Here is a 21707-nt window from a genome sequence, read left to right as displayed (position 1 = left end):
ACTTCATGAAGAAATCTGACCATCAGGTTGCCGGTCTTCCTGTAGTGCGCTTAATATCGCGGGGAACCCAGTCGCTCACGGCTCTGGTCCAACGGTAGTCGTTAAAGCGCATCGCGTGTCCGGCCCACCTTATTTTATTTTCCTTGGCAAACGCTGCGGCGTCTCTAATCTTCGATCGCTGACGTAGGAGAGAACTTCTTCCTGCTTGCGAAATGCCCAGGTTTGCGAAGCACAGATCAAAGAAGGAAGTACGGTGGTGTTGAAGAGGTGAGCACGGAGCCGGGTGTTCCTGGTCTTCTTCACTACATCCTCGATGCTCTTGTACGCTCCCCAAGCCGCTCGTCTTCTCCTGCCCGGCTCGGAGGCCAGGTCGTTCATCACGTTCAGTTCCGACCCAGATAAACGTAGCTGGTGCATTCGGATATGTTCGTTCCGTTGAGCGTGAATGGGGCATCCGAGACCCATCCGTTCCGCATGAACATCGTCTTGTCTAGATTCAACTGAAGACCGATGCATCCGCATGTTTCGTCGAATTCGGTCAGCATTCGTTCCCTGGGCTTATGTTAGGTGTTATCAGTACGATGTCATCAGCAAAGCGCAAATGGTGTAGCTGCCGACCATCAATCTTCACTCCCATGTCGTCCCATTCCAACTTTCGCATTGCGTTCTCGAGGGTGGCTGTGAATATTTTGGGTGAGATTGCGTCACCTTGTCGAACCCCCCTCTTCACGTCAATGATAATGTTCTTGTAGAATGGCGAAATTCCGGTCGTGAAGTTACTGTACAACTCTCAAAGTACCTTTATGTACTGAGTAGGGACGCTTTGGTTGTCCAAGGCTTCCACGACCGCTTCCGTCTCAACTGTCGAAGGCCTTCTTCAAGTCCATGAAGGTGAGACAGAGCGGGATCTTGTACTCTCGTGATACCTCGATGAGTTTCGAAACAGTGTGAATGTGGTCAATCGTGCTGAATCCTTTTCGAAACCCTGCTTGCTCGCATGGCTGTCCTTCATCCAAGACTTGTTCAATCCTGTTAAGGATCACTCTTGTAAAGAGCTTGTAGATGACGGACAGTAAGCAGATTGGACGATAGTTGCCGATGTCATGTGGATCTCCCTTTTTATACAGCAACACGGTCTTGCTGGTCTTCCACTGTTTAGGAACCTTGCATTCCGACAGGTAACGTGTAAAGAGCCTTGCCAGGGTGTTTATGAGTACTGATGGAAGGTTCTTCAGTTGTTCTGGTCTTATTCTGTCGAGACCGGGTGCCGTACGATTCCTTACCGACATGTCGTATTTCGGACGGGAGTATCTCTGGAATGACATATCCTTCTTTCCTCAGATGGTGAAGAGGCAAGTGGACATGGCTGTCGAAGAGATCGGAGTAGAAGTCGTAGATGATTTTCTCCATCCCCCTTCTCGATGCAATGGTTGTTCCCTTCGGGTTCCGGAGAGCAGTCATCCTTGTCTTGCGTCTGGCGAAGTCTCGACAGGCATAGCGGATGTTTTTCCCCGCCTCCGCAGCTTCAGCCAGTACTTCTGCTCTTCTCTCTTTAAGGTCTTCCTTTATCGCCTCTCTGCAAAGCCTTGCGAGCACGGACGTGAGTTCTTGGTTCCCTGCGGCTCGTGCTGCTCCACGCTGGCGTATCAGCTCAAGAGTTTCAAGAGGCAGGCGTCTCTTGGTGGTTTTAGAACCCTCAGTCTTCTTCGCGCAGTCGTGAAGGTGTTCAACGAGCCGTTCATATTCCTCGTCGATGTTGTCCATTGCGGAATCTTCCCAAAAGCCGGCTGGCGTAGCGAAGAGATCCCAGTTGATGACAGTTCTGGGATTTCTCCCTCTGAACGTGGCGGCGTTCTCTGCTCTCCTTGTGAAAGAAAATCTTCCTCGGAGGAGGCGATGGTCCGATCCCATATCGAACTTTGGTACAACAGCGACGTCCGTCAGGCAGAACCTTTTATTGACGATGATATGGTCTATTTCATTACGGTACCCTCCACCGGGTGACTCTCACGTCCAGCGTAGAGAGGAGGGCTTCTGGAATTGCGAGTTCCCATGGATGGTCTTAGTCGTCATGATGAACTCTTCCCTGGTCATTCCATCATAGGCCGTGGGTCCCGATGTGAAGTTCTTCCGGCGTTCTTCTTGGGCTAACTCTGGCGTTGAAGTCGCCAATTATGACCTTGTAGAAGCCATGATCTTCTCGGTAGAACTTCTCCAGGTCCATATAGAAAGCTTCGACTTCTTCTTCATCGTAGCTTGATGTTGGAGCGTAAGCGATGAAGATAGTCAAAGCTGGTGTTGAACCACATCTTCTCATCCACAGACGTCCGATTCGGGTCGTAAGTTGTTCGAAAGAGTAGATGTTCTTTGCCATACTCGTGTTGACGAGGACGCCAACTCCACCAACTTCTCTACTGTCGCATGTTCCTAAGAACAGTTCTTCCCCAGTTTCATATACGGCGTTGAGAGGGTGACGTCGTCTCGTCTCGGTCAGTCCGATGACGTCGTACTTGATCTTCTTGGCTTGCATCATCAGATCTTCGATGGCCGCTTCAGATGAAAGCGTACGTGCGTTATAAGTACAGATCGCCATCATAGTCGTTTTCCGTTTCAGTAGCCTACATGACTCCTGCAACCCCGTCCTACCTGGCGCTACCGTACTAGGCTTTCCTCCGGAATCAGGAGACTCTTTTCTATTACTGTGTTTTGCATAAAAATTATAAAACCCATGGGCTGGTTGCGAGCCTCTAGTCCCATTAGTTTTTGGGAGAACTTCCGTTCTCCCGGAGTGGACATGTGGAGCTTATTTGTTGGAGGCGACTCCAAACCGCCTCCCTTGCACCTCCCAGTCACTTGATTGCAGGCTTTTGGCCGGACCAACGTGCGGGGTACAAGGATGTCATGAGTCACTCCTGGCTCAGCAGAAACAGGGAGTCCATCCCCTGAATCCACCTGCGTATCTGGGCAAGCACAAGGTCGCTTTTGTTCCGCGATTAACCCCCACCGGCCACCCATGGACGCGCCACGTAGCCTCGCGACCAACCGGCTGTGATCCCTCTAGTGAGGGAGATCCGCGGTTCAAGCAATATTATTAAATAATGGGAAGAATTACATAGAAAAGTTGAGAACACCGTCGTTTCTTCTTCTCTTTTTACTGATGCTAAGTGATAGCGAGATTAAATCCGGCTAGGACGGACACCCTCTTTTAATCTCGGTTTGCATCTGCAATCTGCAGGAGTGGTCACACTTACACTACTTATTCTACATCTACAACATGTAGTCTAAAGTTACTAAGAGAAAAAAAAGTAAGTTAGAGCGTCGAAAAAAGGGCTTTTTAGAGAACTGGTGTACAACAGGGATAATGTTCATGGTCCTGTGAGATAATTTTTCATTAGTTTTGTAGTTTCCTCCACAACGGTTTACCGCCTCATATTGGCGTGGAGGTGACTCTTGGCGTCAAACTGCGATGCACAGCGGAGGTTCGTCCTCCGGCAGGTTCTCCCAAGCTGAGAAAGAGTTCGACACATCCGACATTCCGACTTCTCGAAAATCGGAAGCCTAGTTAATAGTAAACCACTGCTAAGATTCACCACCGTCTTGGCAAAATATCGCAAGGTGGTTTCCTGATCCATATAGGTTGGGCGACGACTTGTCGTGAAAGCTAAGCTCGCCGTGGCAGAGCTGATTAGTTTGGGGAAAAGTCCTTTCGCCACTCCAGCATATTCACTACCTCAGTACCCTGCACACTGAGCCCTGCCATCTCAGACGTCGGACGGTATGGCGACCAGTGAGAGGATCAAATCTCAGGTTGTTCAGGACGTCATTGATTCTGGACCAAGGCGGCACACGCACGATTCGCCATGGAGACTGTCTCAGACCGTGTACTCACAACGCGAAAACAGTGTCCACAGATGCTGACCTGCATGCCCTTCTCGGAGATGCAGAGTGTATCATATTTCACGTTATTGCTCTGCAGGAGACTAAGTGCAGAAGGAGCGACGTACAACAGATAAATGACGGTACATCCGTCACTCGTGGAGAGAAGGTTCCGTCGCGAATTGTAGGCGGTGTTGGTTTTGTTGCGTACCATCTGTCGTCCATCTTGTCGATTCTCACGAGATCCTGTCACCTCGTCTGGCCATTCTTCGCCTCCGCCCTCTGCGCCAAAAACCCATCAATATTATCAACTGCTACTCACCAACACCAGCAGCTGACGAATCCGAATTGGACGCATTTTACGAGGAGCTGGAGGAAGTAATCCGCAACGAGAAGTCCTTCTACAAATTCGTTGTCGGAGACTTCAACGCAAAACTAGGAAAGGCTACAGAAGAGGAATACAGGATCGGAAGATTTGGACTAGGGGATCGGAATGAAAATGGCAATCGTATCGCCGGGCTTTTGTCCGCCGCTCGCCTCTTTCATGGGAACTTTCTTTTCATGAAGAAAGGCCATCGTCGGTGGACATAGGAATCGCCCAAGGCGTGATTCGTGCCTAGATCGATCACATACTCACCAACCGGAGGTGGTGTCTATCAATGAGGTATCATGCAGTATCAATGAAGCAGAAACGATGCTCAACGAATTGAACGAAGCAGGAAGGAGAATAGGACTGCTAATAAACAGAAGAAGACACAGTTCACACAGAGGCTCCCGAATCGTGAAAACTTCGTCATACCTCGGACGTTCTATGAACATGGAAAACGACTTGAGGGAAGAACTGAATAGAAGAATGAGAGCAGCATGCGCAGCCGTCAGGGAAGCTATGGACCAACTGACGGACCAAGATCTGCTCATCTGTTCGAATTGACGGTTCTTCCAACGCTCTGTTACGCAGCGGGGACGTGGGCAGACACCGCTATCACGTCTAAGAAGCTAATTACTACCCACAGAGCCCTTGAGAGATGTCTTCTGAAGTTTGACCGGCGCACACAACACCTAGCCGGTCTTCGCAGCTCCGACTTAAGAGGAATCTCTCTTCTTCGCGATCCAGCGAAACATGTATCCAAAGCAAAACATAGATGGGTCGGTCACATCATGAGAAGAATCGACGATAGATGGACTAAAAGAACGCCAGAGTGGGTCCCAAGAGATGCTGAACACTTTCGAGGGAGACCGCCAACGAGATGGGGTGACGTATCCGCTACACTGATGGACCAGCTGAGGGCTCAGGTGGATACGGCTCAAGGACCTCGTCAACGTCACTCACGAAATTTGAGAAGTAGTTTGTTTCACTTTCGGGACATCTTTAAGGTTTCACTCCTCAGGGATTGGATTTCTGTCACTTTCGCGTTCCTATAAGATTGATATCCTTTTGCTTCCTTTGCTAACAAGGTAATTCTTCAAACACTTTGGACAAATGGACTCCTGTCCCACTTTTCCGAGCAGTTGTGCTTGATTATAAACGTCTAGTTGGATTTTAGGATTTTGTTGCGAATACAATTATGAAAAACGCTAATCAGCCACGGTTAGTAAAAAGATTTCCAATTCCTAGGAAGTAAAATCATGGATTTGCCCCAGCAGCAAAACGAGTAGTCAAACTAATGAGAAAGGATGCTATATGAAAAAAGAGCTGAAAACCATGGAGAGATAAGGAGAGCTTCGCGTAGGTTGTCGTGCTTGACGGAAATTATTCAGATCATCGAGGCCGCATCACGTCATGACGACACAATTTTTCGCCCCACTGTACAAAGGTCCATCTCCACCGCTTTGCTTCCACTTCAGACAGCCAACAGTGTTATACAATAATTTCACATATGTTGGTGAGTACGAACACGCAATAATTTTGACAACAGCCTACCAGGATTTGCTTTGCAGTTTAGTTTTGTCAGGGAAACGATTGGAACCGCCTAGTTGGAGCATTTCAGTGGTGATTGCGGCAGGCACTCGAACAGTGGTTCCTTTCGTTTCAATCACGTAACACTGTTCAAACCAAAACATAACTGCTTGTGGTTGAAGAGAGGGTCTGACAGACACAGTCAGATCAAAACGACGTGACTTATGCTGCAATTGTTTAAGCGCTGTGTTCGAAGTGGCGCGGCGGGACCCGCGCTCGGCTCCACTGCCCAAGTGGTAGTAGCAACAGCCTCAACGCAAGTGCAGCCAATTGTACCCCGAGTCAGGTCTTTTTAACTGGGTTGGTTCTTTGTTTATTTAGTCGTGCAATTGTATTGTATTTAGTAAGAATCGTATTGTGTCGACGTGACCAGCTGGGTCTTTGAAGTCGGCGGAGTTGGAGCGACTGGAAGTCTTGTCGAACGTGACACTTTACGTGCCGCTTTCGCGTGACTAAAAAAACCAGGTAACTCTGATTCGGGGAGGGTTGAAAGCAAAGTTTGCCCGCAGAAGGCGGCAAAAATGCCCTTTTTTCACGATAGTAACCGATAAGTCGCTTTCGGAAAGGTAGCCCGACCGCGACGAAGAATTACTTTTTCGATTGGTGCGGTTTTTCAACAGTTTCTTTTCTGGAGTTATAGAACTTCATGTTACACTTTCTTTCCCTTTTCCGACTACCAAGTCCTTCTGTTCCTAACATAGCAGAGTCTATCGATAGCGAACGGGGCTCTCTATACCTGCGAGCTACGCCTTCGGGTACCGTGCTTGCCGATAAGGTAATCTTGGGGCGTTGTTAAGAGTTAGACGTCAGTGTGAACGAAATGACAAAGTCAAATGACAGAATAGGTGGCGAAAACACCAACTAATGAATGACTTCAATAAGCAACTTTATAAAATTATCGTTGGATTTTCTCCTCGTCTTTTAACTGAAAAAGCAAACATTTGACGGTGACGTGTGGTGGGCCTCACACACAGTCAAAATTCCTAATCACTTTCCACATGTCCTTACATCTCTAACTTACATACAAAGTTTGTATTGACATCTTTGTTGTACGAGATGTGAAATCAGAATAGTATGGCATCATCCTGAGCAATGTACAAGAGGAGCGACGAAGCTGTAGGAGGTAGCTGAGCTGTCAGAAGACATGCGCAGCAATTATCAACTCTGGTTACCTACGCAGATGAGCAGCAACGCATCAAACGACTACCTCTTCACCCTTACCATCACTCCCTTCTTCAACCCGTCATGTCCACACAACAAGACCGACGAAGACTTCATGTGTGTATATGCGTACGTGTCTATGTGCGTCATCGCCTTCCTGTTTACACCTACACATACTTCTCAATCTGTTGAGCGGGAAGATTTCGGTAGGTCCAGTACGAGCCTTCCAGTTCCCACAGACACGTCATGAACAGATGCGTGATCATATGCTGAAATAGTTGGAATTGTAGTCTGGATGTGTCGTTTTTCTTGTATGAAATTATTGTTAGCTTTTATATGATTCTTATTAAACGACGGCGAAATGTTTCCTACTCGAAATTTATGAAGCAATGTTAGAATTGGACGAATTGGTAGGCTGAAATATACACCTGCTCGTTTGTACTGAAAGTACTGAAATCGTCAAATGTCTCTTGAATGAATCTAGATATATAATGCATCTGCTTGCGCATTATTGTTGACAATCGAGTGAGAGAAACTAGTGAGAGAACCTGAAACAACAAGATTAGATTTCTTTGCGGTTAATCACCAGCGTAATGCATATTAGCCGTTCAAATGTGATGATTTCACACCAGTAATTCCGCATTCATTGAATATCAGAAGAACTCAACACCTTTCCAGCAGCATTGTAGGTAGGTGCATCTTCTCCTCCAGGTATTTCTAACTCCATTACCCATCTTTCGTCGTACATTTTTCTGTAAAAATATCACATAATTCTGCTTCTGTATTGAGGAGGCTTTACGATTGGATTTGTTGTATTTCGAGTGAATTCAACATTCGACCTGTTGTTAGTTCATACCGATAGTTCTGGAGCACTCTATAGATGAGGTTCGGCTTAGAACTTGCAGTAGAATAGACAGGATTTACTGTCGGTATCGGACGGAAGATTGTACCATGAAACGACGAGCTACCCTGAATACTCCGCTCGTTTTATAAGTTGAAGTTTTGATCCGAAACAGAATAACCGAGTTTCAACTGTACTCATCCCTTGTATTTGCAAAACTTACGTCGCCGGAAATGTCCAGATTGGCCCGAAACGGCATTATCTCCCCCGAAGTCGATGGGACGTCTGGGGAGTAGCTTGAAAGATTTTCGCGAATGGCTGGTCGCTTGCATTGCACTACTTAAACGAGTGAAATTAAAAATGCACTAGTTACGGAACCCATAGATCTGTGGTTAATCACAGTAGATCCGCACATGGCTGCTCTAAATCCATGAAGTCACATTGTTTCTGCAGCCGCACTTTGTTCAGTGGCATGAAAAGACGGCTGGTTCCACGGAAAGTGTCAAAGGGTGGAATTTATGTAGGAACACTTAAAGGCAGAGGGGTAACATTTTCGTAGGTGTTCTTTTCAGTAGCTGATAAAGTTTGAAAAGCAGTTTGTAAGTCTGGCAGGGGAAACGCGATAGACTGATTACTTGAATGTGTTGTCTCTGGTTACTGAATTCGGTGCCGTTTTAATTGGTATGTAATGCTTCCTTCTCGCACGTTCTCATGTATCAAAGGCATGCTCAGAACAGATTCTTTTGGAATCCTGTTTACGCGCTATTCTTGAAGCTGACACTTGCTGGAATGGAAAACGTACCAGCGGAGCAGCTGTAGACACGAGCATAGGTACGATAGGGTAGAGCCGAATCTTTCTAGAGTGTCCCAGCTAAACCTCTTGCGAAGAGCGCTATACCCGCTTAAAGGATACGTGGACGCTTTAAATTCGCTCATGCTGCACAAAAACAACCTTTTCCGCCTCTGAAAATGTGCAACGTGCCACAAAAGTGGGAAAAGATCGCAACATGAAAGGCCTCTATCCTCTCATCATGATGTTCTGGTAGGAGAAACCAATGCTGTTCGCGCTCTGTCTCCTCCTTCCAAGTGAGGAAAAAGGGGTTTTGTAGCATCCTATTTATTTTCTGACAGTACGTCATCTCAGCACATACGACAACAACCCTTCGGTTTCGAATAGAAAAAGAAAAAGTACAAGAAAACTTCAACTTCGACGTTTTCAGAGTCCTCTTTCGAGCCCATTTCGTTTCCTTTAAACGCTGTGGAATAAAAACGGCTTTGCTAAAGTCTTGAAGTAAATCTCCTTTTGCATCTCCACATGCTGTCCTTTTGCCTTCCTTTCCTGTGACGACGCTGTGATCTGCGAATAGAAAATACTTCAGTTCAAACGTTCTCTTGTTTTGAAACCTCGGCATATTCTATGTTTTGTAATAGTGTGCATGCGAGGTTTTTAGATGGAACTTTTTATTTGCCATACGTTTCGGTTTTTTCACCGTCTTTAGAGGCCTAAATAAAGTAGATTTATCCCGTCAAGTGCCACACTACGCTGGGTCAGTGTTTCGATAAGGTAGTGGAAACAGAACCTATCTACATCAAAATTAGTTTTACCTATTGTTCCACCGGATATGGTGCGCCTGGTAGCACGCATTTTTCACTCAGTGTACCAGCAAATGAGTATTGTTGCGTGTAGATCACCACCACTACACAGATGATTTGATCTACACACACAATATCAGGCAGTTATAGGTTATAGGTCACAGAGGAGTGCAAGTGGCAACAACTCATTCGTTATCGACCACCAAGCATTCATCCCTATTACTCATTGTAGGGTTTCTTTCAAGAATCCGAGACGCCTCCAACATCTCCGTTGCCGATATTTCTGTTTCTTAAGCCAGTATAATGCATTTCACATCATAATCGTTCCCGTTGTTTACGTCTTCCTAGTAGTGTTATCAAACCTTTTCTTCGTTTTCCTGCCATATGTTCATTAATCCTCACACCAACATTTCTACCGGTCTCCCATGTAAGTTGCATTGCACATCAAACACTCTGCGTCATATATTACTTTAACCTGTGCGCAGTTGCCTGTTTTTTCCGTAAGGACAAATAACACATCTTTCACAGATGCAGTATCTATCATATAATCTGTTTCTAACCACCCGACTTTAGATGTTTGGATTTAGGATATTTACCAAGATCACGCCATCTTGTAATTGTGCTTGAACAATGCTGCGTTGAACAGCCACAGCGATACTGTCAGAGATAAAAGGAAGACGAAGAGAAATTTTCTTTTCGAGCCGAATATTGCTATTTACAGTGCGTTTTCTTCGGTAATGCGGACGTACCGTATGGTTATTAGCATAAGCGATTTTCAAGGCCAGTGCTCATGATTCGTGTCGTTCTTGGTTACCAGTGCACACTTCACTAGCGGTTTTGAACACATTACTGCGCGTTTCACTGCTGTCGGGTGTGCAGATTTGACGTGCAACAAGATGTTCCTGCAACTCTTTTGCAATACCACTCTAATCTAAAAATTCCTTTTGAATTTTATTTGTGTGTTGTGGTAGGGAAGTCAACCTTCCTTTGGGGTTTCTCTCGTTCATTTCGGACTGTGTTGCTGTTTGGTGCAACAGTCACCAACATATATCTGCAAAACATTATTGGGCTACGCAAAAAGCACTGGTTCTTCGACTCTGGTCATGATGCAGATCGCAAGTACTTGTGCTAATCGTTGACCCATTGCTAGCCCACTCAGTTGTGCGAAATAATTTCCTGACCACCTGAAGATACTACAACTCAGGCATTTCTTGATAAGTGTAATTATGCGCGTTTTACTAAGGCCATATGTTTCCAAGTTGCTACCATGTAAATCTGTTATCTCAAAGAGAGCTTGCAGCGTCTCAGTGTTTTTTACATTTGTGTAATGTTAGGTCACATCAAAGGACTCTATTACGCAGTTGCCCTCAACTCTCACACTGCGTAATCGTTCAAGGAAATGGTGCGTGTTCTACAAATAAGATTGGTATTTTAGGCAAAATTTAACTTACAATTTTATTAAGGAACCACGAAATTCGATCCGTTCGTCCTCCCCTCCCACACAACTTATTATTGATCAGATTTTGAATGTTGCCGCTGATGTTGAGTTCATCACATTGGGTTTCAGCTTATGATGAGGCTATGGAACACAAGACAGGTCGGTTTGTCAAACTTGAGGCGGCTTACAAATCGTTCGTCAAGACCAGCAGATTTACCTATAGACATCCATACGTGATTCAAGCGTTTGCACTGCACAAGGAATTTTTTCTCTGTTACGCAGCGATAGATCGTTTCATATTGCAAGTGAAGATTTGTTATTTCCCGATCAAGAGCCTGTGACATGACTGCGAACTCTCCACCTTTATCGCTTACTGAAAGGCGCATGTTCCCACTGGCAGTCATTTCGCAGATTTCCCTGAAAACCTGCCATTGCTCACGCGTGAGATTGCTAAGAATGAATCGTCTATGATGGTTATAAGTGGACAGCACCCCAGATGATAGAATCCTAAATTTTGTGTCTGTTTCGCGAGCTGGTGCGGGTTCTATATAGAAGCAGCGCGGAAATGGTGGTGCAGCTTGTTGACGGTTACTTTCATTCTTTGCTCTGATTTCATTCTTTCAAAAAAGCACAGACAAATAAAAGAGACCATCTAAAAATCTTGCCGGCACACTGTTACAAAACATAGACAGAAGATACTCCAATTTTGAATATTTATAGAGCAATTTTTCAAGCATAGAGGAGAATACTTTCCTGGTCATAAAACGTTGAATTAAACACACTCCCTATTTATGTGAGCAAAACACTTGAATATAGAGTAGATCCATGGATCCCAGTACCCAAACACTGCTCTGCTGTCTACACTTTTCAAGCCCAATTTCACATCTGAAGTGCCCAGCAAAATATTTTGTGGAGACTGATGTGCATTCTTTGTTTGGCCGCATCCTGGTCCGTTTTCGCATACTCGTCACTATTAGGTGCTCTCCTTTTCTCTACCAATAAAGATATTTACTGATTACTTCAGCGGACGTTTGTAAGAAACAGCAAGAACGAGCTCGAACTGAAACTTGAACTGTGTGTGTCTCTCTTTAACACTGTTACTGTCTTCCTACACTGTATTCTTGATTTTTCAGGTTAGACATCAGAAATCCGTGAAGTTTGGCTTTCACGCACTTGGCAATGACAAGCGTAGAGGACGGAAGTAAGACGGGTGAAGAGTGTCACTTCGCCGAGCCTCCGAAAATGAGGGGCCAGAGCTCTCACTAGTGCATCTATGCCTATGAGGTGGTTTTTTTGTGGCTTTCTTAGTAATTATCGTAACGGTTCTTCGTTGTGGCGACTCAAATATGGTAGCTTGGTAGGTATCTTTGTGGGTTTGATTAGAAATGCATGTGACAAAGCCCTCTAATCTCCTGGAAATGAAACGGACACAATACTGACGAAAATCTTGTGATATTTTCTCAACAATGCGAGAACTACTCTAACTAATCAATAACACATTCAAAAGAATGTGATCTTACTAATCACATAACATATCTTCAATCCTGTTCTTTCCTCTTTTTCTTCTTTCGAAAGGAGTTATTGAATCATTACAAATCTTTTCTCCCACTTTTGATTTTTATTCCATTCCGAGATACGCAAAATTGCTCCTTTCTTGGAGTTGTTGGAGGATAAGCAGACAACCAACGTCAATCTTTACATCAAGCAAAACCAGAAGGTGATGCAGTGGGCGAAAAATGCCCTAACGTCTCCAACTCGCACTGACTTCATGCAGTAAAGGTGATGAGGTAATTTCTGAGGGTTCGCACCTTGCCACATCTAAATATCACCTGTTTCGGACCCTGAAACAGCATCTGTGCAAACAAATTTTCAAATACTTCGACGACCTCAAAAACGTACTCAACAACATTTTTTATTCCCCATTATATTCACTCCTCCTCACTGAGGAGCCTCGGGAGTGAATTAGTATTACTAATCTTTAACGATTTACCGCCTCATAGTGGCGTGGAGGTGACACTGGGCCTCGAACTGCGATGCACAGCGAAGGTTCGTCCTCTGGCAGGGTCTCCCAAGCTGAGAAGGAGTTCGACACATCCGACACTCCGACTTCTCGGAATCTGAAGCCTAGCTAAGAGTAAATCACTGCTAAGATTCACCACCGTCTTGGCAAAATGTCGCAAGGTGTCCCTGATCCATATATGTTGGGCGACGACTTGTGGTGAAAGCTAAGCTCGCCGTGGCAGGGCTGATTAGTTTGGGGAAAAGTCCTTTTGCCACTCCAGCATATTCACTACTTCAGTACCCTGCACACTGGGCCTTGCCATCTCAGACGTCGGACGGTATGGCAACCAGTGAGAGGATCAAATCTCAGGTTGCTCAGGACGTCATTGATTCTGGACCAAGGCGACACACGCACGACTCACCTGGAGTGTGTCTCAGACTGTGTGCTTACAACGCGAGAACAGATGTATGATGGTACACTTGTCATCCGTGGAGAGAAAGTTCTGTCGCGAAATGTAGGCGGTGTTGGTTTTGTTGTGCACCCATCTGTCGTCCATCTTGTCGATTCTCACGAGATCCTGTCACCTCGTCTGGTCATTTTTCGCCTCCGCCCTCTGTGCCAAAAAAGTCAGAACCTATCAGTATCATCAACTGGGAGGAAGTAATCCGCAGCGAAAAGTCCTATAAATTCGTTGTCGAAGACTTCAACGCAAAACTAGGAAAGACTACAGAAGAGGAATACAGGATCTGAAGATTTGGACTAAGGGACCGGAATGAAAATGTCAATCGTCTCGCCGGGCTGTTGTCCGCCGCTCGCCTCTTTTATGGGAACTCTCTTTTCATGAAAAAAGATCATCGGACATGGGAATCGCCCAATGGCGCGACTCGTACGGAGATCGACCACATACTCACCAACCGGAAGTGGTCTCTACCATCCTTTTGTAGCGGTTCTAATCACCGTCTCCTTCGTGCGAAAATACGACTTAGCCACACGATGGAAAAGAACATCTATCGGCAACGAAGGAGAAAAGAAGTCATCTGCGACGATTGCGTACTCGAGGACTCCTTGTCCCAAGGTGACTGGCACATCGAGGAGGACCAAACGTGATGCTGCTCTGAGAATTAAGAGCCTTTGCTGAGCGTACCTCTAAGCCTGACAAACTTGGATCGAATCTCGAAGATCACCAAGGAACTGTAGGAAGTACATTGAGCGGTTATTAGCAAACGCTAGCTGCAGAAAAGCGTTGCAGGAGGATCTTTTGAAATACAGGCATAAGAAGATTATGGAAACAGCACAAAGAAGAACGAGTCTAACGAAGTGCTGCAGGGATCTCTGCGAATATAATATTCCGCTAGCAGCCTTGCTGAGCGAAGACGGGACTCGCACCTCTTCTCGTCGTGAGAAATCATTACGGAGAGGTTCTACTCGAACGTTTTCCGTTCATCAACTCCTGCGTCAATCTCGATCATGCCCACTGGAGAAGCTCCACCACGGATTCTCCCTTCGGAAGTACCAGTCGCTATCAAGAGCATGAAACCTGGCACAGCCCCCGGACCAAATTTTATATCAGCAGATTTTCTACGGGGTAGTGGCCTTCCGCTTCATGTAATCTTAGACATGTAATCACATGACATCCTACTTTCAGAAAGAAAGAATCCCAGACCAGTGGAAGACCTCGCAAACCATTCTTATCTATAAGAAGGGTGACCGAGAGAACCTTCGCAACTACTGTCCGATATGCTTGCTGAACGTGTTATACAAAATATTCACCAAGATCATCCTCACGCGCATGTCTAGGGCGCTGGATGAAGTCCAGCCTCAAGAACAAGCTGGATTCGTCCAAGGGTTCAGCTGCTTGGACCACATCCAGACCGTGTCGAAGGTGATAGAGGTTTCCCGGGAATACGGCCTGCCTCTTGTTCTAACCTTCGTCGACTATGAGAAAGCTTTCGCTTTTGACAGCGTAGAAATGAATGCAATACTATCAGTGCTAGTCGATCAAGGTGTGGACGCGTCGTATGTGAGGACATTAGCCAATTGCTACGATCGATGCACGACTAGGATGCAGCTCTTCCACCGCCCTCTCACGATAACCATTGGAAAGGGATTACGATAAGGCGATACTATATCGCCGAAGCTGTTCACCGCTGCATTGCAATGGATAGTGAAATCATTATCCTGGGAAGAAAGGGGCATACGTGTTTATAGAAGATTTCTCTCGAACCTTCGTTTCGCGGACGACATCGTTCTCTTTTCGAGCAGTACCAATGAAGCAGAAACGATGCTCAACGAATTTAACGAAACAGGGAAGAGAATAGGACTGCGAATAAACAGAAAAAAGACACAGTTCATCAACAACGCCTACTGCGAGGACGGAGGAGTACAATTTGAAGGCTCCCAAATCGTGGAAACTTTGTCATACGTATACCTCGGGCGTTCTATGAACATGGAAAACGACTTGAAAGTAGAACTGAATAGAAGCATGAGAGCAGCATGCGCAGCATTCGCAGCCGTCAGGGAAGCTACGGACCAACTGACGGACCAAGATCTTCGTGCCCATCTGTTCGACTCGACAGTTCTTCCAGCGCTCTGTTACGCAGCGGGGACGTAGGCAGACACCGCTATCACGTCTAGGAAGCTAATTACTACCCACAGAGCCCTTGAGAGATGTCTTCTGAAGTTTAACCGACGCACACAACACCTAGCCGGTCTTCGCAGCTCTGACTCAAGAGGAATGTCCCGTCTTCGCGACCCAGCGGAATATGTATGGAAAGCAAAACATAGATGGGCCGGTCACATCATGAGAAGAATCGACGATAGATGGACTAAAAGAACGCTAGAGTGGATCCCAAGGGACGCTAAGTGCCCCCGAGGGAGACCGCCAACGAGATGGGGTGACGTGTTCGCTACACGGATGGACCAGCTGAGAGCTCAGCTGGATAAGGCTCAAGGACCTCGTCAACGTCGGTCACGAAGCTTGAGAACATCTTAGATGACAATGGCGAGGGAACGAAACGCGTGGAACAGTTGCTGGGGCCCGCACGTCCAGTGAAGACGGGCCATCTAAAACATCTAAAACAAAACAATCTTCCACTTACTCGATATATTTCTACTCCTCTCATACCGCCTAAGGGTAGAGGCGAAACGGACTTCTACTCTCACCGTATTCAATTCTATCCTAATCTATTTCTTTCTGTTCCATTTCTATTAAACTATCATTGTTATCGTCGCAGCCCCTCTCCTTTAGGAAGAAGAGTATTGAGACTTTGCACATAAAGTGGTTTCATGTTGCTTACAATGATGATAATTATCGATTCCGATCCTTGTTTTTTTATTAATAAAATGAAGAATGCCCTTTTTTCTCAAAAGTGGGAAAAGTATCCAAAGACCCAATAGGGTGGATTAAATTTAGACCACACACCACGGGAGTATGTGAAAGAATAACCCAAGGAGCAAATGCTACATTGCCATACTATGCCCACTCCGAATCCGGGGAGTTTGAGGGCTCTAAGAAAATTCTCAGAAACACTTCCACTCTTGTCCACACTCCGTAAAGGACGTCACGACAACTAATAACAAAGCGACAAAAAAACCACCTCATGGGCATAGATGCGCTAATCAGAGCCAGGCTGTGACCCTTCATTTTCGGAGGCTCCGCGAAGTAACACTCTTCACCTATCTTACCCCCACCCCCACCTTTGTGTACGAAAACCAATTCCTGATTCCTGAACACACACAGCTCAAGTTGCAGTTCGAGCTCGTTCTTGTTGTTTCTTACAAATATCCGCTGAAGTAATCAGTAAATATCTTTGCTGGTAGAGAAAAGGAGAGCACCTAGTAGTGACGAGTATGTGAAAACGGGCCAGGATACGAACAAACAAACTATGCATGTCAGTCTCGATAAAGTTTAGTTTACACAAAACATTTGGAATGTGAAGATCGCTTTGAAAATTGGTGTGTTCTTATTTCAATAGGCATAACTTCGTTGCAAGAAAGGAAGGGCAAGAGGACAGTATGTGGAGAATCAATCAATTCAGAAGGAGATTTGATCACAAAGGAATAAGTCTACTGTCAATCACCGCTAACATTTTCGTTCACATGATGGGGCTTACGTGAAGAATCAGCATGTGTAGCGCAGGAAGAGAATGTACCGGATTTTACACATGAGACAAATTATGGAAAATCGGATAATATGCGAAAAACAAATGTTCTCTCAAAGACATCACCCAAGAATCTGGAGGATCCGGTGAAGTATTCGTATACGGGATCATAGACTATTGAGAGAAGGGTGGTCCCGTCCAAATTCTCCTAATTGCCGTAGAAAACAGCCCCGAAGATACGGCTTCGAGGCGCGCTGTTTTCCACAAGGAGTTCGACTGGAGCGCGCCAGCCTTGTGCGCGCGCATCTTCCAGGCCGTTTTTCACGACAATTAGGAAAAAATGGACGGAACCACATCCCTCTCCATAATCTACTTTCCCGTGTACAAATACTCCACCTGAAATCCGCACCACCTCAGATTCGTGGTATGCTGCCTTTAATTTTTGGATTCGAGCTTCTCTAGATACCGGGCATCGGACAACTCTGTGGTGCACAATGACTTCCGAACGAATGCTGCCAAATTATTTAATTAATAGATGATTTGTACGTGAATTCAAGCGGCTGCGTGCACATTATTTCCAAACTCTCTGTGGAGCCTTCCTTTAGATCCGAGGTGAGGCAAGGATACTTGACTCTTTCGCTTTTGTTCAATATTGTGGTCGATGCTGTAATAAGCCGAGCCTTCGAGAGAAAACGTGAAGTTTGGTTTGAAGAAGACCGATTTGCAGGCAATCCGATCCGTTGTTCGAGAATGAGAGCTTCACCTTTTCCAATTGATGCAGAAACTAGAGGGATGTAATTATGTATTGTAAAACTTTGTGGTAGTCGCTCAACCTCCGGTCTCAAAATCAACGCTGAAGAGACCAAGGCTTTCACATGGACTTTCATATCTATCGTTGAAGTCGAGTTAATTAGTTAGCAGTATAGCGCTGTTTCTTTAAACGTCCTCAATTGCAGCGCGCCACCCTTGCGCCGCAGCCCGCCTGCGATTCGTCCGAATGGGTTTTCAGAAATCGCAGACGGGGCGAAATTGGACGGAGCGCAAACATTACGCATAGCAATAGAAGCCGTCATAAGAAACAGCATTCCGGGGTCGTTCGTTTCCAGTGATACAGGGAGAAATGGACGGAATCGCCTCCCTCGCCGTAATTAACGATCCCGTATACGAATACTCTATCTGAAATCCGTACCACCTCAGATTCGTGGGGTGATGCCTTCAAGCAGGAGGAGATGGACAGAAAAGCATGAATTCTACTTTTCGAAACACAATCCTCTGAAAACTCCACAAGATTTCGATTACAGGGACAAACGCTCGCTAGTTGACCATGAATAAGTAAATGATACTAATTAAGATGTGACCCACATGTGATCTGGTAGATCAAAACTCAGCAATTTTTGATACAGAGGCTGCCAAATGGTCACGGGTATGCACTTCATTTCTATTCATTTCTAGACTTTTACCGCTCATCTAGAACGGCTCGGCAGTTCTGTAAGCCACCTTTTCCGATCCACACTTTAGAACCGTAGCAGCTGCACGGAATTGAGAGATAGCTGCGCTCGGTTTTTCTATTCCATTTAGATGTTCTTTTATCCGAACAAAAGGTGTAGTGCACGGTTTTCCCTGTGCACTACTCTCTACGTGGTTGGGTGATATTGAAATACTACACTAGTGTTCACTCCTCCTTTCTTGCCGAATGGACACATTACGCAGCTCAGTATTGAAACAAATGTTCGTACACTTTGTTCCGAATTAACTGTCTCCTGAGATTTGTGATAGCTATGTTCACGTTTGGTCCGAAACCGCTCCCAAATTAACAGGTGTGGCTCCAATTACTTCGTCTGATATGAAAGACAACAGGAATTGATGTTTTCTGAGTTGTTCACTGTGGAGCCTTTTCGCTGCACAGGAACACTTGGCCCACGGTGTACATTAGCGGTACAATCGTTGAAATTTAGAATTTTCGTCTGTGAAATGACCTGAAGGGTTTGTCGCAATTGAAAGGAAAAATTTGGAACTAAAAAGGGGAACCAGAGTAACTGATTTATTGCGGAAAGGAAATGGGTTGAGGTATGAGCAAGCAGAAGAAGATGCGCACGGAAGTGTGCATCGTCAGTGTCCTGACTCTTCGCGGAAACTACGAAAAAGTACTTTTGAAAGGATTATCAATCCAAAAAAAGTATTGTGCGCAAGCATGTTCTTCATTAGCGCTTAAAGGAATCACCCCACGAATCTGAGGTGGTGCAGATTTCAGGTGGAGTATTCGTATACACACTACGGAGAGGAGGTGATTCCGTCCATTTCTTCCTAATTGCCGTAAAAAACGGCCCGGAAGATACGGCTTCATTCGTTTTGGCGCACTATTTTGTACAAGAGGTTCGATTGGAGCGCGCCAGTCTTGTGCGGTGCCGCATCTTCCGGGCCGTTTTTTAGGGCAATTAGCAAGAAATGGACGGAATCACCTCCCTCTCCGTAGTCTCCTATCCCGTATACGAATACTCCACCTAAAATCTGCACCACCTCAGAGTCATGGGGTGATGCCTTTAAGATGCGCTTAAGAGGATTCCTAGGAGATGAAACTTACTGGAGTGATGAAACAATTGTGTTTCACCGAGAACTAAACGAAAGGAAGCGCGAGTCGCGTTCCGGTTTTGTCTTTAGCATAGAACGATGTGAGATGAGCTTGTTTTCATGCGTTATGATCATGCAGCAGTCGTTGACTTCCCGAAAATCGCCATATTCATGTGGAATTTTCATATACTTACAATCAGGTTGGAGCCCCACCGCAAGGCATCGAGTCAACCGGCATTTCTGACATGTCACTTTTCGAGGTGCTGCAAGATGGAGTTCTTAGAAGAGAACCCAGTGCGCATTATAAGCAATGCTAACTAAAAAGCATCTACCGTTGAGCTGACAGCTGTCACCTCCTTTGCGACAAACAAACTTCTTTCGGCCCTCGATAGCACGACGAAAAAATGCTGCACATGCTCGACATACCTAAAATGTTAAGGTTTTAACACTGCTTGGATCCCCTACGTCATTTCTCCGTTGCGTTTTTGTGTTTTGTACTTTTTATGTGCTTTCTTTTCTTTTGGAGTGTTAGATTTGTTCCATTGTTATCAGGTCTAAGAGGAAAAGCTGCTTGGTAACAATTTGAGATTCCTTCTGGACTTCTGTTTACGTTTACTGAGAAGCTAATAAAACTCAATTTTTCTTAAATATTTGAGTGTTTGCACATCGCAGTTGTTGACACCAAAGAAGATTGCAGTTACTGTGCTGCTGGAGTGTAACGCGGTACTTGTAAAGCAGTTTTTCGTTGAATACCCATTCAAAATTGTGGTAAGAAGTTCTGCATAGAATTCGGATTTAGAATCGGTCATTGTATTACCCTTTTGCAACCAAACAGTTCTGGCTCATCCTATAGCTCTAAAACAGTGTTACTAATCGAGTATTTTCTAAAGCCTTCTGCATTGCTTTCCTTGTTGAAATGACAAACTGTAAACGCTATTTGCATTGGTAAACATTGGTGCATTGGTTCTAGTAGTAAACGTTTGCAATAATTACCACGATGCGAGCTCGACTGAAGCAGGTAAGATGACAGTCAGAGTGCATGTCAAAAGAGAAAGTTCGTGAGCTTTAGCGAGGCTTTCATACCGATTTAACGAACACAAACAACTTGGCTCCATAGAACTTCTGAAGAACTTTTATTTTCTTTTTCTTGAGCTGTAGCCAAGATTGGTATTAATCTTCCTTCACTAAACAACAGCTAACGTTTCGGCGTTATCGCCTTCGTCAGAGCCTGGAAAAAATCAGAAGCCATTACTAGATCCAGTAAATGGGGTAGCACTAGCTGATGTCTTGCTGCTTGAGTTTACCTATCGTTTGAATGATTTCTGTGGTGATGAGGCGCTTGAGGGGATAAACCACTGATGGCTTTTATTTTTTCCAGGCTCTGACGAAGGCGATAACGCCTAAACGTTAGCTGTTGTTTAATAAATGAAGATCAATAGCAATCTTGGCTACAGCTCAAGAAAACCAATTAAGAACTACGTTTCAACATGCCAAGATTCAAAGACGGTCGAACATGGGTACTTCTTAGGAACTGTTCTCACCTCTACGCCGAAATGCTGCGAACCATCGTATCCACGCTCGCAAACTCGGCAGAGTGGCACACCACCGTCATTGTTGTGGGTGTCAGTTTCTTCCTTCAGTTGATCGAAAGAGACTGTCATCGAATTGTACGGTGGCGGTGACGTAGGGAATAAACAACTGGAGCTTCCTGGATCCATTTTACGTATTAGAATAGTTGATGGGAGGGAAGAAGAGATTTTTCGTACTGCAGTACATCTGTAGTGCTTTCTGCGTATACGCCTTCTCAAAATGTTGATTAAAATGTTCGCCTTAGCACCACTGGAAGAAAGGACGACAGACGTCTTAATCCAGATCAGACGATTACACTGGAGATGAGCATTCTCTTACGTTAGGGACTTTAGCACTGATTAGAGATAATCGCTGCGTCAGTTGCTTTTCACCTGTTTTGTGGAATTTCATTGTGAAAGATGTTGAGCCAGGGTTTAGAGTGAAGAAAAAACTGGGCCGTTAAGATGGCGTAGTATGACGTCAATCGTATCACCGATGACTTTGAATTCATCTTTGATCGATATTGATTGTGGGTGTCCTAATCGTCACGATTGTTGAGATCGCTATGCACATGATCACTACTCATTAATCGCTAATGTTTA

At 45.3% G+C, this 21707-nt stretch overlaps 11 protein-coding genes across 13 annotated transcripts; 4 read left to right on the top strand and 7 right to left on the bottom strand.

Annotated features, from left to right (window-relative positions):
- Nucleotides 1–22: 22 nt before the first annotated feature.
- RB195_001773 (uncharacterized protein) lies at nt 23–454 on the bottom strand (the record flags this gene model as incomplete). Its single annotated transcript, XM_064198707.1, has 1 exon — nt 23–454. One exon carries the CDS (start codon nt 452–454, stop codon nt 23–25), a length of 432 nt encoding a protein of 143 aa, XP_064054588.1.
- RB195_001772 (uncharacterized protein) lies at nt 130–516 on the bottom strand (the record flags this gene model as incomplete). The annotated part of the gene is made up of 1 exon (XM_064198706.1): nt 130–516. One exon carries the CDS (start codon nt 514–516, stop codon nt 130–132), a length of 387 nt encoding a protein of 128 aa, XP_064054587.1.
- A 341-nt stretch (nt 517–857) lies between these two features.
- RB195_001771 (uncharacterized protein) lies at nt 858–1911 on the bottom strand (the record flags this gene model as incomplete). 2 transcript variants are annotated; one of them, XM_064198705.1, is made up of 2 exons in its annotated part: nt 858–1313; nt 1363–1911. In XM_064198705.1, 2 exons carry the CDS (start codon nt 1909–1911, stop codon nt 858–860), a joined length of 1005 nt encoding a protein of 334 aa, XP_064054585.1. The 2 variants fall into 2 exon arrangements, with proteins under 2 accessions (XP_064054585.1, XP_064054586.1); XM_064198704.1 differs by having other exon boundaries at nt 1156–1911.
- A 187-nt stretch (nt 1912–2098) lies between these two features.
- On the bottom strand, nt 2099–2596 carry RB195_001770 (uncharacterized protein; the record flags this gene model as incomplete). Its single annotated transcript, XM_064198703.1, has 1 exon — nt 2099–2596. The coding sequence occupies one exon, from the start codon at nt 2594–2596 to the stop codon at nt 2099–2101; it is 498 nt and encodes a 165-aa protein (XP_064054584.1).
- A 56-nt stretch (nt 2597–2652) lies between these two features.
- On the bottom strand, nt 2653–3015 carry RB195_001769 (uncharacterized protein; the record flags this gene model as incomplete). The annotated part of the gene is made up of 1 exon (XM_064198702.1): nt 2653–3015. One exon carries the CDS (start codon nt 3013–3015, stop codon nt 2653–2655), a length of 363 nt encoding a protein of 120 aa, XP_064054583.1.
- A 762-nt stretch (nt 3016–3777) lies between these two features.
- Nucleotides 3778–4467, top strand: RB195_001768 (uncharacterized protein; the record flags this gene model as incomplete). The annotated part of the gene is made up of 2 exons (XM_064198701.1): nt 3778–3881; nt 4065–4467. The coding sequence occupies 2 exons, from the start codon at nt 3778–3780 to the stop codon at nt 4465–4467; spliced, it is 507 nt and encodes a 168-aa protein (XP_064054582.1).
- Nucleotides 4468–4740: 273 nt separating this feature from the next.
- Nucleotides 4741–5298, top strand: RB195_001767 (uncharacterized protein; the record flags this gene model as incomplete). Its single annotated transcript, XM_064198700.1, has 1 exon — nt 4741–5298. The coding sequence occupies one exon, from the start codon at nt 4741–4743 to the stop codon at nt 5296–5298; it is 558 nt and encodes a 185-aa protein (XP_064054581.1).
- An 875-nt stretch (nt 5299–6173) lies between these two features.
- On the bottom strand, nt 6174–7742 carry RB195_001766 (uncharacterized protein; the record flags this gene model as incomplete). Its single annotated transcript, XM_064198699.1, has 3 exons — nt 6174–6285; nt 7172–7263; nt 7665–7742. 3 exons carry the CDS (start codon nt 7740–7742, stop codon nt 6174–6176), a joined length of 282 nt encoding a protein of 93 aa, XP_064054580.1.
- RB195_001763 (uncharacterized protein) lies at nt 7638–21254 on the bottom strand (the record flags this gene model as incomplete). 2 transcript variants are annotated; one of them, XM_064198695.1, is made up of 5 exons in its annotated part: nt 7638–7746; nt 7851–7963; nt 8059–8174; nt 19869–19962; nt 21078–21254. In XM_064198695.1, 5 exons carry the CDS (start codon nt 21252–21254, stop codon nt 7638–7640), a joined length of 609 nt encoding a protein of 202 aa, XP_064054576.1. The 2 variants fall into 2 exon arrangements, with proteins under 2 accessions (XP_064054576.1, XP_064054577.1); XM_064198696.1 differs by lacking the exons at nt 7638–7746; nt 7851–7963; nt 8059–8174 and adding exons at nt 17521–17632; nt 17686–17821; nt 19731–19799.
- On the top strand, nt 14496–14984 carry RB195_001765 (uncharacterized protein; the record flags this gene model as incomplete). The annotated part of the gene is made up of 1 exon (XM_064198698.1): nt 14496–14984. One exon carries the CDS (start codon nt 14496–14498, stop codon nt 14982–14984), a length of 489 nt encoding a protein of 162 aa, XP_064054579.1.
- On the top strand, nt 15150–15860 carry RB195_001764 (uncharacterized protein; the record flags this gene model as incomplete). The annotated part of the gene is made up of 2 exons (XM_064198697.1): nt 15150–15475; nt 15524–15860. The coding sequence occupies 2 exons, from the start codon at nt 15150–15152 to the stop codon at nt 15858–15860; spliced, it is 663 nt and encodes a 220-aa protein (XP_064054578.1).
- Nucleotides 21255–21707: the final 453 nt, after the last annotated feature.

The sequence above is a fragment of the Necator americanus genome, chromosome IV (assembly GCF_031761385.1).
Source record: "Necator americanus strain Aroian chromosome IV, whole genome shotgun sequence".
NCBI classification, from domain to species: domain Eukaryota; kingdom Metazoa; phylum Nematoda; class Chromadorea; order Rhabditida; family Ancylostomatidae; genus Necator; species Necator americanus.
Note: the sequence above shows the minus strand (reverse complement) of the source record. Positions and strands in the feature narration are given on the sequence as shown.